This window comes from Trachypithecus francoisi, unplaced genomic scaffold, assembly GCF_009764315.1.
Source record: "Trachypithecus francoisi isolate TF-2019V2 unplaced genomic scaffold, Tfra_2.0 Lachesis_group15, whole genome shotgun sequence".
NCBI lineage: Eukaryota > Metazoa > Chordata > Mammalia > Primates > Cercopithecidae > Trachypithecus > Trachypithecus francoisi.
Window position 1 is genome coordinate 56,207,934 of NW_022681460.1, and position 18,487 is coordinate 56,226,420.

At 48.5% G+C, this 18,487-nt stretch overlaps 1 protein-coding gene across 4 annotated transcripts in view; it reads right to left on the reverse strand.

Moving 5' to 3' along the window:
* Window positions 1-18,487, reverse strand: part of TMEM181 (transmembrane protein 181) — a 106,879-nt gene that overhangs the window by 16,104 nt on the left and 72,288 nt on the right. For all 4 annotated transcript variants that reach the window (XM_033234928.1, XM_033234930.1, XM_033234931.1 and 1 more), the window contains exons 8-10: window positions 17,398-17,497; window positions 16,351-16,481; window positions 16,066-16,157 (exon numbers count right to left, since the gene is read on the reverse strand). In XM_033234928.1, coding sequence (XP_033090819.1) covers window positions 16,066-16,157; window positions 16,351-16,481; window positions 17,398-17,497 — 323 coding nt within the window. The remainder of the gene's footprint in view (window positions 1-16,065; window positions 16,158-16,350; window positions 16,482-17,397; window positions 17,498-18,487) is intronic.

Sequence of the window (18,487 nt, forward strand, 5' to 3'; positions counted from 1 at the left end):
TCGTAAACATCGGAGCATTCTGACTTCTCCAAAGCACTTTGGCATCTCTGAAACTGTGAGAACTGTGATGGGCAGTGGGAAGAAGAGGGAAAGGGGTCCGTGGTGCTGGATTGGCACGAGGTTAAGCACCACGCAGCAACATACGGGAAGGTGTCCTGGCAAGCGCAGCTGCCTCTGGGAGCCCGGTGATGTGGCCCCTCAGCTGGTCAGTTCAGAGCTCTGTGTTGCGTTCAGGATGCGCTGGCAGCCCCAAGCACCTGAAAGCCCAGGAAGAGGATGATGTGGCTTGCTTCACCGAGGTTGTCCTGGGGCTCATCCCGCCACAGAAGTCACTCCTCTTCCTTGACAGAGCAGGAGCACCATCATCTTGGACAAACACCGCCACTTTCAGTTCCAGCTCCCTTTCTAACCTCACACATTTCAAGGAAATCACTTCTAACAAGAAGCAGCCAGAAAGAGCAGACAGTAAAACACAGATAACACAGCTGGGCACAGAGTAAGGGGGGAAAATCTCTTGGGTAACCACCAAACTTCACAGTCATACCATGGGCCCCAGTAAAACAGTGGGCCCTAATAAGCACATTCCTTTCCCTTTAGGTGCACTACAGGGAAACATAGGCAAGCTAAAAGCAGACTCGGGGGGTATGCCTGCAGCTGCAGGAAGATGTATGGGAACAGACACAAAACTCTCCCTCCCAGATAAGCAAGACAGAGAGACACAGAAAGATTTCCAGCCTGTGATAAGCTCTCCCACCCTGAACCCTTAAATACACTCAGCCTGTAAGAGAGAGCACCGCTGACTTCACTCGGCCACAAGGCCCTCTCAGGTTTATTGTCCAAAATAAACCTGTTTTTGACTGTTGAGTCGCTTTTCGTGTTTCTTTCCTCTTTAATGCTTACATTTGGTGCTGAAACCCAGGACGGATGTTGGGGGCAGAGGCTCTCCTGCAACCCAGGAAGCACTGGGCAGCGACAGCTCATCCTGAGTTAACGCCTGGATCCTGAGAGTCTCTGGCCACACACCCCGTCTCTTCTGTTGCTTCATTTTTTGAGCGATTTGTGTGAGGAGGACAACTAATCTGAAGGGGACTGCGAAGCTTAGGCTGGGGCTACTCCCCAGTGGGCTCTCAAAACCCTCAGGTCTCAGGAATCCACCTCCAACTGCCAGCAATGGGTTATTTCGCTCCCTAACCCTTGCTCCCTCTTCTTTCTCTCTCCCTCTCCCTCTTTCTCTCACGCACTCCAGTTCGGGAGGGAGGCCCTTTGCTGATTCCAACAGGAACATCCAACATCAGACACTAATTCAGCTGACTGGTAAGATCTGCCTTCTCCTGGCTTTCTCGTGGTACCTGAGAAAGTTCAGTCTGCCATCCTGGTCCTGAGAGGACCAGTGGGACTAAGTTAGAGGACATCTTGGGGACACCCAGTTTCTTCTCAGCTTAACTGTTCTCTTTGGAAAGAAGATCCCGGGTCTCTTTTGTCTGGGGATACCTAATAAAAATAGACCCACTCGGTCTCCTCTCACCAGTCCATATGGTGCCAAACCATCCACATTCTTACGTCTCCCCTCTGGGCTGTCTCCTTCACAACCTCGCCAAACTTGGCTCACAGGGAAGCCTAAAGCCAAAGTGTTTAGCTTTTATTGCAACATGGCCTGGCCCCAATACAAAAGAGATAACAACAGCTGATCACCTGAAAACGGCACCCTTTAACTTTCAGATTCTCAGGGACCTCGACAATTTTATCACAGGAATGGCAAATGGCAAGAGATTCCCTATATTCAGGCTTTCTTCTACCCTCCCTGTGTCAAGCTTGCACCCCTCATGACATCCTCCTTTTTTTTGTTGTTTTTGAGACCGAGTCTCAGTCTGTCATCAGGCTAGAGTGCAGTGGCGCAATCTTGGCTCACTGCAACCTGTGCCTCCCAGGTTCAAGCGCTTCTCCTGCCTCAGCCTCCCAAGTAGCTGGGACTACAGGCGCCTGCCACCTCGCCCAGCTAATTTTTTGTATTTTAGTACAGACAGCATTTCACCATGTTGGCCAGGATGGTCTCAATCTCCTGACCTCATGATCGGCCTGCCTTGGCCTCCCAAAGTGCTGGGATTACATGCGTGAGCCACCGTGCCCAGCTGACATCCTTCTCTTTAAAAACAAAACAAATCAAAACAAAACAAAAAACCCTCCCCAGGTCTCTCCTTCCTCCAAAACCCCTTTCGACCCTGCAGATGAACCCCCTCCACACTCAACCCCCTGCATTCCGTTCCTTGCCCATCTGAACCCCCGTCCCTCCTGCCCCAAAGTCTTTATCCCCAAACCCCACCCCTCCTCATTTAATTTTAAAATTAAATTGGACAGTTTAAGCAAATTTGTAAAAGATTGTAAAAATTAATCCTGTAAAGAAAACTGTGTGTAAACATATTTATTAAATTCAAAAGGGTATTATATGGATTTTTTTGCTACAATTACTAAAATAAAAGCACAAGGTTTTCTTAAAATGCCCAATCTACTCTTTAGCAAAACTTGTCAAGGGTCATAACAGGTTAGTAAAAACCTCACTTCATGGTCAAATCGGTTAAAATTAAATGGGACTGCGGGTTCATTCCAAGATGGCCGAATAGGAACAGGTCCAGTCTATAGCTGCCAGCGTGAGCGACGCAGAAGATGGGTGATTTCTGCATTTCCAACTGAGGTACCGGGTTCAACTCACTGGGACTTGTTGGAAAGTGGATGCAGCCCACGGAGCGTGAGCCGAAGCAAGGCAGGCCATCACCTCACCCAAGAAGTGCAAGGGGTAGGGGAATCCCATTTCCTAGCCAAGGGAAGCCATGACAGAAGGTACCTGGAAAATTGGGACACTCCCGCCCTAATACTGTACTTTCCCAATGGTCTTAGCAAACGGCACACAAGGAGATTATATCCCGTGCCTGGCTTGGCAGGTCCCACGCCCATGGAGCCTTGCTCACTGCTAGCGCAACAGTCCGAGATGGAACTGCGAGGCAGCAGCAAGCCTGGGGGAGGGAGGTCTGCCATTGCTGAGGCTTAAGTCAGTAAACAAAGCAGGCGGGAAGCTCGAACTGGGTGGAGTCCACCTCAGCTCAATGAGGCCTGCCTGCCTTTGTAGACTCCACCTCTGGGGCAGGGCATAGCTGAACAAAAGGCAGCAGAAACTTCTGCAGACTTAAACGTCCCTGTCTGACAGCTCTGAAGAAAGCAGTGGTTCTCCCAGCATGGAAACTGAGACATGAGAATGGACAGACTGCCTCCTCAAGAGGGTCCCTGACCCCTGAGTAGACTAACTGGGAGACACTTCCCAGTAGGGGGCCGACTACACACCTCACACAGCCGGGTGCCCCTCTGAGACGAAGCTTCCAGAGGAAGGATCAGGCAGCAACATTTGCTGTTCTGCAATATTTGCTGTTCTGCAGCCTCCACTGCTGATACCCAGGCAAACAGGGTCTGGAGTGGACCTCCAGCAAACCCCAAAAGACCTGCAGCTGAGGGTCCTGCCTGTTAGAAGGAAAACTAACAAACAGAAAAGAACAGCATCAACATCAACAAAAAGGACATCCACACCAAAACCCCATCTGTATATCACCATCATCAAAGACAGGTAGATAAAACCACAAAGATGGGGAAACCAGAGCAGAAAAGCTGAAAATTCTAAAAACCAGAGTGCCTCTTCTCCTCCAAAGGATCATGGCTCCTCGCCAGCAATGGAACAAAGCTGGACGGAGAATGACTTTGACAAGCTGGCAGAAGTAGGCTTCAGAAGATCAGTAATAACAAACTTCTCCAAGCTAAAGGATGATGTTGAAACCCATCGCAAAGAAGCTAAAAACCTTGAAAAAAGATTAGACAAATGGCTAACTAGAATAAACAGTGCAGTGAAGACCTTAAATGACTTGATGGAGCTGAAAACCATGGCATGAGAACTACATGATGCATGCACAAGCTTCAGTAGCTGATTCGATCAAGTGGAAGAAAAGATATCAGTGACTGAAGATCAAATGAATGAAATGAAGTGAGAAGAGAAGTTTAGAGAAAAAAGAGTAAAAAGAAACGAACAAAGCCTCCAATAAATATGGGACTCTGTGAAAAGACCAAATCTATATTTGATTGGTGTACATGAAAGTGAGGGGGAGAATGGAACCAAGTTGGAAAACACTCTTCAGGATATTATCCAGGAGAACTTCCCCAACCTAGCAAGGCAGGCCAACATTCAAATTCAGGAAATACAGAGAACACCACAAAGATACTCCTCGAGAAGAGCAACCCAAGACACATAACTGTTAGATTCACTAAGGCTGAAATGAAGGAAAAAATGTTAAGGGCAGCCAGAGAGAAAGGTCGGGTTACCTACAAAGAGAAGACCATCAGACTAACAGCAGATCTCTCAGCAGAAACTCTACAAACCAGAAGAGAGCAGGGGCCAACATTCAATATTCTTAAAGAAAATAATTTTCAACCCAGAATTTCATATCCAGCCAAACTACGCTTCGTAAGTGAAGGAGAAATAAAATCCTTTACAGACAGCAAATGCTGAGAGATTGTGTCACCACCAGGCCTGGCTTACAAGAGCTCCTAAAGGAAGCACTAAACAAAAGGAAAAACTGGTACCAGCCACTGCAAAAACATGCCAAATTGTAAAGACCATCAATGCTAGGAAGAAACAGCATCAACTAACAAGCAAAATAATCAGCTAACATCATAATGACAGGATCAAATTCACACATAACAATATTAACCTTAAACGTAAATGGGCTAAATGCCCCAATTAAAAGACACAGACTGACAAATGGATAAAGAGTCAAGACTTATCAGTGTGCTGTATTCAGGAGACCCATCTCACATGCAGAGACACAGATAGGCTCAAAATAAAGGGATGGAGGAAGATCTACCAAGCAAACGGAAAACAAAAAAAAGCAGAGGTTGCAATCCTAGTCTCTGACAAAACAGACTTTAAACCAACAAAGATCAAAACGGACAAAGGGCATTACATAATGGTAAAGGGATCAACGCAACAAGAAGAACTAATTATCCTAAATATATATGCAACCAGTACAGGAGCACCCAGATTCATAAAGCAAGTTCTTAGAGACCTACAAAGAGACTTAGACTCCCACAGAATAATAATGGGAGACTTTAACACCCCACTGTCAACATTAGATCAATGAGACAGAAAGTTAACAAGGATATCCAGGACCTGAATGCTGGTCAGCTCTGCACTAAGCGGATCTAACAGACATCTACAGAACTCTCCACCCCAAATCAATGGAATATACATTCTTCTCAGCACCACGTCACACTTATTCCAAAACTGACCACATAGTTGGAAGTAAAGCACTCCTCAGCAAATGTGAAAGAACAGAAATGATAACAAACTGTCTCTCAGACCACAGCCCAATCAAATTAGAACTCAGGATTAAGAAACTCACTCAAAACCACACAACTACATGGAAACTGAACAATCTACTCCTGAGTGACTACTGGGTACATAACGAAATGAAGGCCGAAATAAAGAACCAAAAATCTAGAACCAATGAGAACAAAGACACAACATACCACCCTCTCCGGGACACATTTAAAGCAGTGTGCAGAGGAAAATTTATAGCACTAAATGCCCACGAAAGAAAGCAGGAAAGATCTAAAATTGATACCCTAACATCGCAATTAAAAGAACTAGAGAAGCAAGAGCAAACAAATTCAAAAGCTAGCAGAAGGCAAGAAATAATTAAAATCAGAGCAGAACTGAAGGAGATAGACAAAAAAACCCTTCCAAAAAAAAAAATTAATGAATCCAGGAGCTGGTTTTTTGAAAAGATCAACAAAATAGACTGCTAGCAAGACTAATAAAGGAAAGAGAGAAGAATCACATAGACACAATAAAAAATAAAGGGGATATCAACACCGACCCCACAGAAATACAAACTACCATTAGAGAATACTATGAACATCTCTACGCAAATAAACTAGAAAATCTAGAAGAAATGGATAAATTCCTGGACATATACACCCTCCCAAGACGAAAGCAGGAAGAAGTTGAATCCCTGAATAGATCAATATAACAAGCTCTGAATTTGAAGCAATAATTAATAGCCTACCAACCAAAAAAGTCCAGGACCAGACGGATTCACAGCCAAATTCTACCAGAGGTACAGAGGGGAACTGGTAGCATTATTTCTGAAACTATTCCAATCAACAGAAACTAAGTATACTCCTGTAGGTAAGATTTTAAAATGTTTGTTTCTCTCTGGCTAGTTCCTCTAGAATTTGAAAACTAATTATGAGTGTTCTCAAACTACAACAATATAGTTGTTTGCATCAGTGCAATAAGACTCTATTTTCTTGTGTAACAGAACACAATTGGAGAAACTGGTTATTTTGCCAAGGCTTTGACTGCAATGGTGTGCTCTCCTTTAAGGAATCGAAATTGACTTAGGTAGCCAAGAAAGCCCTTGGAAACTGGTCTCATATTTTGGGTACAAAGTCCCTGTACAGGGTTTCTGACCTGTGCTAAGCAAAGCATGTCACTGTCTGACAGGCCAGGAACCCCGAGTTATCTTGAAACCTCAAGAGGAAAGGAATTTGCCCAACTCATAGGTATTTAATGGTACAAATCCATGGCTGGGTTTGGCTTTGGAAAGTCTTATCTCGGATTCCTTCTATGGAAAACATTTCCATCAAAGCGAATTTAAAAGGCATATATAGCAAATAATGACTCTTGCTGCACTGTATACAAATAATTAAGCCAAGTATAATAAAGCAAACCAGTCCTATCATGATTTGTCTTTTAATAAAAATGGGAAACTGGAGAGAGAAAATTAGGTTTCAAAAACTGTAGCACACCTGTTAAATTCTAGTCTTGACTGATGTTTTTCAATTTTTATTGTTTTCTACAGTTTAAATTACATCTGCCACAGGAATCAACTCCTGCATACATCACACTCAAGTCAAAGCCTGAAAAGCTGAGGAAGCAAACCCTAACAGCCCAGAGGAATGTCCTACATATCAAAGTAAAGAAACAAGAAATCTTAAGCTGAAAATCATAAAAAGTAAGTAACTGAGTGAACATTACTCATCTGACTCAGTCTCACTCCTACCTCACCAAATACTTCTTGTCGTTTCTACCTCTCCTTTTAAGCCAAATATTAAAGCTTTTTTATGGAAATTATTTACTATGCCACCCTCGCGGGACGCTTTACTTGACTATTTACAGTAGGACCATACGCTAGCGCCCTGAGGGTGGGATATCGGACAGACAGTCTCAATTACTGTAGCATTTTGCTTTATTACTATCCTCATAGCAAGAATAAGTTACTAACAAAAAATAACACATGGGTCTTTCCAAACGTGTGCCTCTGCTTCTCACTGGGAAAGAAATGTGGCTTCTATCACAACCAATCACGTCTCCTAAGAGACGCTGCTAAAAATCTCAAAGAAAGGGTTAAAAGGCTAAGCAAATGCCAAAACCAGCAAATAAATTGCTGGTTTGGGAACAAAAATCATTCCACGGGTCATCCCATTCCTGCACCCTCTCCTAATAATATGCCTAGGACTAATGTTTTTACCCTGCCTAACTAACCTTTTTCAGAGATTCTTAACTGACAGGAGCATGGCTATTTCACAGACAACTACCCAAAACATCTACAGACAGCATTGCTCCTGCAGTCAATCCGAGACCAAAGGACTCTCCACTTCTCCCGCCCAGCAGGAAGTAAGCAAAAAGAACACGTTGCCTCTGGTCCTTTTATAACTACAGGGTCTGGAATGACCGAGCAGGAGCACCATCATCTTGGATAAACGCCGCCACTTTCAGTTCCAGTTCCCTTTCTTGTTTGGACGAACGGAGGCAAGATGGCGCACTTCCGGGTTCTTCATCCCCCCCAACTTTTCCCGCGCGCGCGAAAATGCAGCCGACGCCCAGGAAGGTGCAGACCAACTGGGCATGCGCCAGGTGACGTCAATCTGAAGAGACCAAGATTTACCTGGTCGCACCTGCGGAACGCCCCCGGACACGCCCGTGCCCCGCCTATCGCCCTCCCACTCCCAGAAAAGCCGCTCCCGACCAGTGCCACGCGCGGACTTCCCAGCTTCCCCACTGCGGTCGGGACTGTCGGAATTCCGTCCGAGAGCAGCACGGAGAACTCTGTGGGCCTCATTTGCCGGAGGCCAACAGACCTCTCCTTACCCACCTTCTTCCCCTGAAGCTAGGTGACCAAAATAAACTTGCAGTTTTGCTCCTACCCTTGCCTAGTCGCTGGTTCCTTTGCGCTCGCTCTAGTGGTCTTAGAAAAAACAAGTCAGTTGGTGCCGAAACCCGGGAGGAGACCCCTCCTCGGGGCCCCCAGGGCCTGGGGAGCCTCCTCCTCCTCCTCCTCGCTCCACGCCGCAGACGGACCAGGACCTGAGACCCGCTTCCCTCACTCTCACGGCCTCTCTGGGGTAAGTGCCCTTGTCTCCTCTTTACCTCCCTCGGCCAGAAATCCTGCGCAGGTCCGGGGTCCATTTGGAGCCACCAAGTGGCTCGGGAGACCGTTCAGGACGGAGACGTCCGCCTGAAGGTAATCTCCACTTAGGCTTCAAGAGCCTCTCGTCTGTCTCTGCTGGTTCCAAAGGACGCTTTGAAGCCAGGCAGGGATCCATTCCCATGTCCATTGGGTCCATTGTTGTCGGTAAAGAGGAAACAAATGGGAAACCCCCAGTCCAAATTTCCAAAGAGCACCCCCTTGGGGTGCCTCCTAGCCAATTTAAAAACCTTACAGCTTGAACAAGACCTTAGGAGGAAGCGGTTAATTTTCCTTTCCACTGTGGCGTGGCCCGATACAAACTAGACAATCAGTCTCAGTGGCCACCGGAGGGCACCCTAGATCGCAATGTTCTGACCGACCTCAGCAATTTCTGCCAGCGGTTAGGCAAGTGGTCTGAAATTACGTACATACAAGGCTTTTGGGCCTTACGCTCTCGTCCCGACCTGTGTAGCCGGTGCTCTTCGGCCCAAGTTATGCTAGCCAAGGACGCCGGCTCACAGGAACCCGAAAAAGAGGAGTCTTCATTCCTTTCTGTTCAGCCGGAGGATCTAGGGTTTCCCTCACTTCCGCCCTATACTTCTCCCTCCGCCGGACTCCTCCTTCCTCTTCCTTACCTACTAGTAATCCACTCAGTCCCGTGCTTCCTTCGGGGCCCCAACTGGCTGTCTTGAGTCTCCTGTCTCTGCACACACCCGCTCTAAGTGCCCTGCTGATGCCTCCACTCCTGCCCCACACCCTCCTACAGTGTTAGCGCCTTTGCGAGAGGTGGCTGGGGCGGAGGGGGTAGTCAGAGTACATGTCCCTTTTTCATTGGCCGATCTTTCCAAAATTGAAAAGCGTTTAGGGGATTTCTCAGCTAATCCCACCGTTTACATAAAGGAGTTTAGATATCTTTGTCAGGCTTATGACTTAACTTGGCATGACCTCCAGGTTATCCTAACCTCCACCCTAAACCCTGAGGAGCAAGAGCGCATCCTAGCGGCCGCCAGGCAGCACGCCAACCAACTACATTTAACTGATGCCACCATCCCACTAGGGGAGCAAGCAGTACCCTCGGCAGACCCAGACTGGAACTACCAAGCGAACCAGCCTGGGCGCCGTAGGCGAGACATAATGGTTCAGTGTTTGTTGGCTGGTATGCAAACAGCCTCAAACAAAACTGTGAATTTTAACAAATTAAAAGAAATTATACAAAATCCAGAAGAAAATCCAGCCGCATTCTTAAATAGGCTGACTGAGGTTCTAACCCAATATACCGGTTAGATCCGGCCTCCCCCACAGGGGCCACCATTTTGGCGTCTTATTTCATTTCTCAATCAGCTCCTGACATTCGTAAGAAACTTCAAAAGGTAGAGGATGGTCCTCAGGCACCAATACAAGATCTGGTTAAATTAGCCTTTAAGGTCTATAACTCCAGAGAGGAGACGGCTGAGGCAGTGCGACAGGCACACCTCAAACAGAAGGCCCAACTCCTAGCAGCGGCTTTACAGCCCAATTGTAACCCCAGACCAGAGAGTACACACTCCGCAGACTCCAAGGCTACGAAAGGAGCCTGCTATAAGTGCGGCAAGGCAGGACACTATGCCAACAGGTGTCCGCAAGGTCCCCGAGCCCCAACGCCGCCTTGCTATAAGTGCAAGGCGTCAGGACATTGGGCCAATGAATGTCCTAAGCCTCGTCCACCAGCAACCCCCTGCCCTGCTTGCCAGCAGGGAGGACACTGGAAGTCTGATTGCCCCACCCTGAGAACAGGTGCTGCGTCTCCACGTGACCCCCTTTCCCAGGATCCTGGGAGCTCCTTCCAGCTCCTACATCTGGACGACAACTACAACTGAAGGTGCCGAGACTCGGGGACCCCCATCACCCTCGCAGAGCGCGGGTAACTCTCTGGTAGCGGGTAAGACAATCAATTTTTTAATCAACAGCGAGGCTACCTATTCTGTTTTGCCGTCCTTCTCTGGACCTAGCCTTCCATCCAATATCTCTATAGTAGGAGTAAGCGGAAAGCCATCCACCCACGAAAAACTCCACTCCTCAGTTGCTGCCTGGCCAACAACTACTCTGCACACTCGTTCCTCATTCCCAGCTAAAGAGGGCCCCCACCGGGAACAATCAGTGGACATCAGTTCAACTTTCCCCCACTCGCCTCAACTTACAAAACTTTTTAACTAGTTCATGCTCCCTGACCCCTGGCGCTTAGCTCGCTTTCTCACCATCTTCTACATAAACCTATCAGACTTTCAATACATAACCCAGACCCATATCTACCTCCAGACAATAGTCCAGAGCAGTGTTCTCCATCTCCTAACCTTCATTGAACATCTCCAGTGGCAAGGGACACTCCGTGACTACACGGAAAATGAAGTCTCATTTTATACTTATATTGCTGTTTCACTCATACACTCAGACCTTTGCTAGTCCGCCTACTGTATGGCAATTTTTTCTCATCACTGAAACTTGGTCACAAGACAGCCGAACACACTCAGTAGTACATAGCTCTGCCAGTTGCCTTCCTTAAGGCTATCAAACTTCTCTCCACACAATAGAGACCCCTTTCTCATGGCTCGCACTTATCTGCCAAAGGCTAGACTTAACCTACACTGTGAATATAACAATCTCTCCCACTGCTTCCTCTGTGAGGCTTTAGAAGGCCCCCACCTAGTGGCAGCCCCCATTGAAGGCTATTTCTCGTCCAAACTGCCCAATCCTTCCTTTCCGTTATTCAACTCCAAATTCATCCTGAGGTAATCATGCTCAGGCACCCAATGGAGGCCACACAGCCCCCATTGAAGGCTATTTCTCGTCCAAACTGCCCAATCCTTCCTTTCCGTTATTCAACTCCAAATTCATCCTGAGGTAATCATACTCAGGCACCCAATGGAGGCCAAACAGCCCCCATTGAAGGCTATTTCTCGTGCAACTGATCTCCCTCTCTAAAACTCTTAACCATACAGCCATTAACTGATCCCTCTATGTCCCCGTGTCCTTGGTCCCCAGTCTAACTTTATACAGCCAGGCAGAAGTAGCAGAGCTTTTCCAGCAACTTTCCATGCCACTACGCCACCCCCGTAAAAAAAAAAAAACGGGCTGTTTTCCTCCCTCTAGTTATTGGAATCAGCTGAAAGCCTGGCCTCCCTGCAGCACCGAACTACCTCAATAGCCTAAGTAGCTGCCCAAAACAGGCGAGCCCTAGACTTGCTTACAGCTGAAAAAGGAGGCACTTGTCTCTTCCTTGGAGAAGAGTGCTACTATTATGTTAGCAAGTCAGGCCTAGTAGACACTAGCATTCAAACCCTCAATAAAATTAAAAAAACTGAGATACAAAACCTTAACACCCCAACCTTGCCAGGACCTTCCTTCTGGGTTTTGCCCATATTCTGACAAATGCTTCCATACCTCGTTCCTATACTAATACTGTGCCTTATTTTATTCTTCATCCGTACGTCCAAATGCCAACCATGGGCCCCGCCCTTAACGACGCCCCTTAACAACACGAAGTAGCCAGACAGACCACGGCGCCCCTTTATCACTATTACCAATAAAAGGTTGGACTGTTTGGACGAACGGAGGCAAGATGGCGCACTTCCGGGTTCTTCATCCCCCCCAACTTTTCCCGCGCGCGCGAAAATGCAGCCGACGCCCGGGAAGGTGCAGACCAACTGGGCATGCGCCAGGTGACGTCAATCTGAAGAGACCAAGATTTACCTGGTCGCACCTGCGGAACGCCCCCGGACTCGCCCGTGCCCCGCCTATCGCCCTCCCACTCCCAGAAAAGCCGCTCCGGACCAGTGCCACGCGCGGACTTCCCAGCTTCCCCACTGCGGTCGGGACTGTCGGAATTCCGTCCGAGAGCAGCACGGAGAACTCTGTGGGCCTCATTTGCCGGAGGCCAACAGACCTCTCCTTACCCACCTTCTTCCCCTGAAGCTAGGTGACCAAAATAAACTTGCAGTTTTGCTCCTACCCTTGCCTAGTCGCTGGTTCCTTTGCGCCCGCTTTAGTGGTCTTAGAAAAAACAAGTCATTTCTAACCTCATGCATTTCAAGGAAATCACTTCTAACAACAAGCAGCCAGAAAGAGCAGACAGTAAAACACAGATAAGACAGCTGGGCACAGAGGGAGGGGGGAAAGTCTCTTGGGTGACCATCAAACTTCACACTCACATTTTGGGAGTGTAAATGGGCCCCATAAAAATGGGCCCCAGTAAAAAAGTGGGCCCTAATAAGCACATTCCTTTCCCTTTAGATGCGCTAAGACAGACAAGCTAAACCCAGACTAGCGGGTGGGGAGGGGTTCCCTGCAGCTGCAGAAGATGTATGGGAACAGACACAAAAACTCCCCCTCCCAGAGAAGCAAGAGGAAGAGACACAGAAACATTCCAAGTCTGTGATAAGCTCTCCTGCCCTGAACCCTTAAATACTCTGAGTCTATAAGAGACAGTGCCTCTGACCTACCTCGGCCAGAAGGCCTTCTCAGGTTTACTGTCCAAAACAAACCTGTCTTTGACTGTTGAGCCGCTTTTCCTGTTTCTTTCCTCTTTAACTCTTACACTCCTCCCCCGCATTCCTCGGGCACAGGTGTGGGCGGGGCCACCACCAAAGGCTGCCTGATTCAGAGCACTGGCTGGGGGGCGGGGGGGAGGAGGGTCCTTTTGTCAGGGGGAACCCTTCCACATCCTACCAGTCCCTCTCTAGAAGAAATAGCTTCTCTAGAAAAGGAAGCCTGCAGTTTTAAGGTTTTCAAAGACAGTTGTCGTAATTCCATGAACTCTGAATTTGCAGCTGAAGCTGAGTCAGAATGACATGACTGAGAATCCCAACAAGGTCCAGAAAAGGAAGCGGCATAGACGTCGAGATCAGGGCTCTACAATGATCCACCTGAAGGCTAACCAAGACATCCAGGGGAAATCGATGCCGAAAAGGAAGGGAGAGGCTGTCACTAGTGCAAATCCAAGCATAGCAGAGTGTCCCAGTTGTGGAGCAGGACCAGCTAGGAGTGAAGGACCAGTCAGGACTGAGAAGGAACAGCCAGGAGTGTCACAGTCACCCCTGCTCAGAAGGATAAAGAGTCAATCCCAGAGGTCAGTGGAGAAGGACAACACTGTGCCAGAGACGGGCAGCTTCTATGACACGAGAGTAGTTACAAACTCTCAGGAGAAACCCAGTAAGGAGCCCTCTGGGGACCAAGGACAGTCACTGACAAATGCTCTCCACCCCTAGAGTTTTTGGATGACTCCCATTTAGAAATCCAAAAGCATAAATATAGAGAGGTGGTGATGGAGCACCCCTCTTCAGGAAGCAACCAGTCTGATGTGGAGATCTCCACGGTCAGATTCTCTCAGGAGGAACCCGTCTCGCTGAAACCCTCAGCCATTCCAGAGCCTTCTTTCTTCACCACTATGTCATGTACCTGCCACATCAGTACAGTAGTACTTGGCGTATGTCAGCTAGTGCACCAGCAGCCCCATGCCTTCCAGCCACCTCTCTGTGGGCAGCAGCAGCAATGACACAGTACAAGCTGGGGGGAGCAGCTGGAATGCCTGAGTGATTCTTCCCCCAAATCTGCGATGCGCTCCCACAACATCTCCTGAGATGTGGAGGCCTCAGAGGAAGGCAGCTCCTAGAATTCCCATTCATTTCACTTCTCCAGAAACTTGGGAGGAAAAGAGGTGAAGCAGAAAAGAACATTCCAAGAGGAGACGCCTCCACGTCCTTATGGAGGACACGCATCCAGTTCCCTGCCAAAGAGCCACTGGGAGCCACGCCCAGAGCAGGGCTTCATTGATACCCATTGTCACTTGGACACGCTATCTTCCAAGTTGTCTTTCAAAGGGACCTTGACTAAGTTCAGAAGAATTTACAGCAGCTCCTTCGCTAAGGAATTTCAGGGTTGCATCTCTGACCTCTGCCATCCTCATACCCTGACAAATTGCCTGTGGGGAGAGCTGTTAAAAGAGGATGTGGTCTGGGGGGCCTTTGGCTGTCATCCTCATTTTCCATGCTACTACAGCTACAGTAAGAGTCAGGAAAGAAATCTTACAAGCCTTAAGGCATCCCAAAGCTGTGGCATTTGGAGAAATAAGCTTCGATTACTCCTTCAAGTGCACCATGCCTGTCCCAGAACATCACAAGGTATTTAAGAGACAGCCTATGCTGGCTGTGTCTCTAGAGAAGCCTTGGTGATCCACTGCCGGCAAGCTGACGAGGATCGGCTGGACACCATGAGAAAATGTGTGTCCTCTGACTACGAGATCCATAGGCATCACTTCTCTGCAGCTACCTGGCCATCGAGCCCCTGCTGAAGTACTTTCCCAGTGTCGGTGGGCCTCACGGCGGTCCCGACGTACTCCTCCGCCTGGGAAGCCTGGGAAGTGCTGAGGCAGATCCCACTGGAGAAAATCATCGTGGAAACGGATGCTCCCTACTTCCTCCCACGCCAGGTTCCCAAAAGCCTTTGCCAGTATGCCCCCCTGGGCCTGGCCTTGCATACGGTCCCAGAGATTGCCAGAGTCAAAGATCCAGTCTCCCACACCTTGGCCATTTTGCGTGAGAACACCAGTTGCCCCTACAGTCTTTAAGCAGAGAGGATACAGTCATTGGGAGTCTTCCAGTAAAGGGCAACCAGCCACCTGACATAATACAGGCTGGCCTGAAGTATGTGTCCCAGGGAAAAGTATGTGTTTGGAGGGCCGACTGGACACAGAAAACCAGGACGGGATATTTTTCCTCGAAGTGGGTCATGAGGCTTCAGCTTTTGGGTGGGGGAATGAGGGGCAAGGGGACTGCCCCTAATAGCACTGGGGTTTTGAGTCCCAGCCAAAATGCTCCAAGGCAGGAGCAAAGAAGAAGTGTGACATGAGGGTACAACGAGTTTGCCAATCCAAATCCTGTTCTCTGCAGCCTGTGTTTTTGAGCAGCCTGTGACTAAAGTCACCCTCCTACTCGTCTAAAAAAAAAAAAGAAAAACATAGTGTAGGTATACATAGGGTATAAACAGCTATATATATGTAAGGATCAGTACTATCCAAGACCGCAGGTAGTTACTGGGGGTCTGGGAACAAATCCCCCAAAGATAAGGGGGATCTACTGTGTCACCAAGTTAGATACACTGAAAGCTGATTCTTTTCTGGTTGAGTTCCCAAAACACATTTCGATTCTAGGCCCTTCCATCCTTTGTTTTTTTTTTTTTGAGACAAGGTCTCACTCTGTTGCCCAGGCTGGAGTGCAGTGGCGCGATCTCAGCTCATTGCAACCTCTGCCTCCCAGGCTCAAGCGATTCCTCCCACCTCAGTCTCCCAGGAAGCTGTGACTACAGGCGTGCACCACCACGACCAGCTAATTTTTGTATTTTTGGTAGAGACAGGGTTTCACCATGTTGCCCAGGCTGGTCTTGAACTTCTGAGCTCAAGTGATTTGCCCACCTCAGCCTCTCAAAGTGCTGAGATTACAGGCGTGAGCCACCACGCCCAGCCTGGCCTTTCCACTTTTGTCAAATGCTTTCCATGACTGACGTTTCACACATAAATAGAATTACTCACGTTTGCCATATTCCTAGCGTAACAGAAGCCAACCACAATAGTCCAACAATGAAGAATTTAGGCAAATAGAAAGTTAAACACTTTCTTTCTCCCTAAAAAGAAAAAAATACAAAGTAAGAAATAAAGAAAACCAAATTGGTAATTGTACATAACGTGATTTTTCTATTGAGTATGGGCCTGCAGGCAGGCTTCCATAGATAAATTCCTTTCTGGGCTGTCCTCAGAGTTCAGAAGGAAGGACACAGTCTGGAACCTCCCCCAGCAGTGCAGAGGGCTGCGGCTCACCTGGACGCGAATCCCATGGTACACGCACAGCCAGAAGAGCAGCAGGGCGCACAGAAACATGGACTGAAAAAGGTCGTCCAGCATCCCCGGGAGCCAGCTGTTGACCAGGAAGGAGAGGGGGAAGAACGGATCTGGAACACAAAGGGCAGAAATGCATGAGGAAAACAAGGCCCGCCAGCACCCAGCAGAGAGCACCCCAACCCTCTGCAGGGTCAGCACGTAGGAGAGAGCACCCCATCCCTCTGCGGAGTCGGAGCTCACTACCAGCTTTTCTCCCTGGTCAGAGCCAAAGGAAAGGTAGTGAACCAATGGCTATTTTGTCTTCCAAAACACCTAAAAGCCACTGAACAGATTGCTGCACTGATCGTGACAGAGCGCCACATACCGCTGCCATCAGCTCCTCCCGGAGCCTGGGAGTTCCGACTGCGGCAGCTCAGGAAGCAAACACTTTTGGAGCAGGAAAAGAGTAACAGCCAGCCACGTCTGGCCACCTTCAGCCAAGTTCCAGGACTGCTGTGTCTGTAGCACATCCAAGTTTTAACTACCAAACAGCCGCCTATTTGTTAGAGAGCCAGGCATCTGCCCCAGTTCGGTGTAACATGGCTCCTGGGGCGCCAGGGAGCACACGGCTACATGTTCCTTCTGGGGCTCCCTACGGGCTCTTCTGGGCCTAGGCCATCTCCAAGATGCCTTCCCGCTTTACTTCTTTTTTGTTTTGTTTTAAGAGATAGGGTCTTGCTGTTATCCAGGCTGGAGTGCAGTGGTGCCATCATGACTCACTGCAGCCTCAGACTCCCGGGCTCAAGCAATCCTCCCACCTCAGCCTCCCACGTAGTTGGGACCACAGGCACGCACCACCATGCCCAGCTAATTTTATTTTTTGTAGAGTCTTGCTATGTCACCCAGGCTGGTGTTAAACTCCTGGCTTCAAGCAATCCTCCTGCCCCAGCCTCTCAAAGTGCTGGGATGATAGGCACAACCCTGCACCTGGCCTCCAGCTTTACATTTTGAAGGGGAAAGTTCCTAAGTAAAAATGGAACTACCCACCATTGTAAAGCAGCAGCAGAGGCAGGAGAACAGACATCCACTTCTGCTCGATGCCCCAGTCTCTCATGGAAAATTTCCGGAGGGAATGCGCAAACAGGCACTGCAAACCAAATCAGGCCTCCAGTTACTGCTTTTGCTCACAGCCTTTGCTCACACTTTGCTTGCAGCCTTTGCTCACACCTTGCCCGCAGCCTTTGCTCACACCTTGCCCGCAGCCTTTGCTCACACCTTGCCTGCAGCCTTTGCTCACACCTTGCCCGCAGCCTTTACTCACACCTTGCCTGCAGCCTTTGCTCACACCTTGCCTGCATACCAGGTTGTCTTCTTTAATCAATGGTCTAGGTGCCCCATTAAGATCCACTGCCTTACGCCCTGGCTGAATTGCCTACTCTGTCCGGGAGGCCATCAGTGACAACCAAGACAAGGTTGTTACTTTCTGCAGAGAAGCAACAGCTAAGACAGGTTCCGAGCTGTCCTCATAGGAGCAGGAGAGGAGGAGGAACGTAATCCCTGCAAAAGGGAAGAGCACCCGCCCCCTCCACCGGTGAGCAAAACAAGGCCCACTTCCATTGGGCCTGCTCCAGAGAGCCCGCACTCAGAAGGACCCACCCAGGACACAGGCAGGCCACATCCCTGGGTGTGACAGGAGCCTCAAGTTCCTGGCAGTGCAAATGCTACAGATGGCAGCAGCTTCCAAGATGGTGCCAGGGCTCACCCACAAAAAGCCAAGAGAATGTAGGAGTCTCGTAACAATGGTCAGAGGATATGTTTCTTTTCAAACACCTCCCTGAAGAAAGTGTGTTAGGCCCGTGGAAGAAGTTTCTTTAAACTGCTTTAAAACATTATATATAAACTTATAATTTTTAGGCCCGGGTTTTGTTGTTGATTTGTTTTCTTATAATCTGATATAAGCCAGTAGTTTTCTAGGCAATGTGGATTTCCTTGCCTAGCGACCATCCTCCCTCTTTTTAAGAACATACTTAGGGCCCTGAGTAATAAATAGTTCTTTGGGCTCTAGAGTGTGGCAGCAGAATCTCAGGGCATCAGAGAGCCTTTGAGAAGAAGCAAGAGTTTGACTGTCCAGACACAA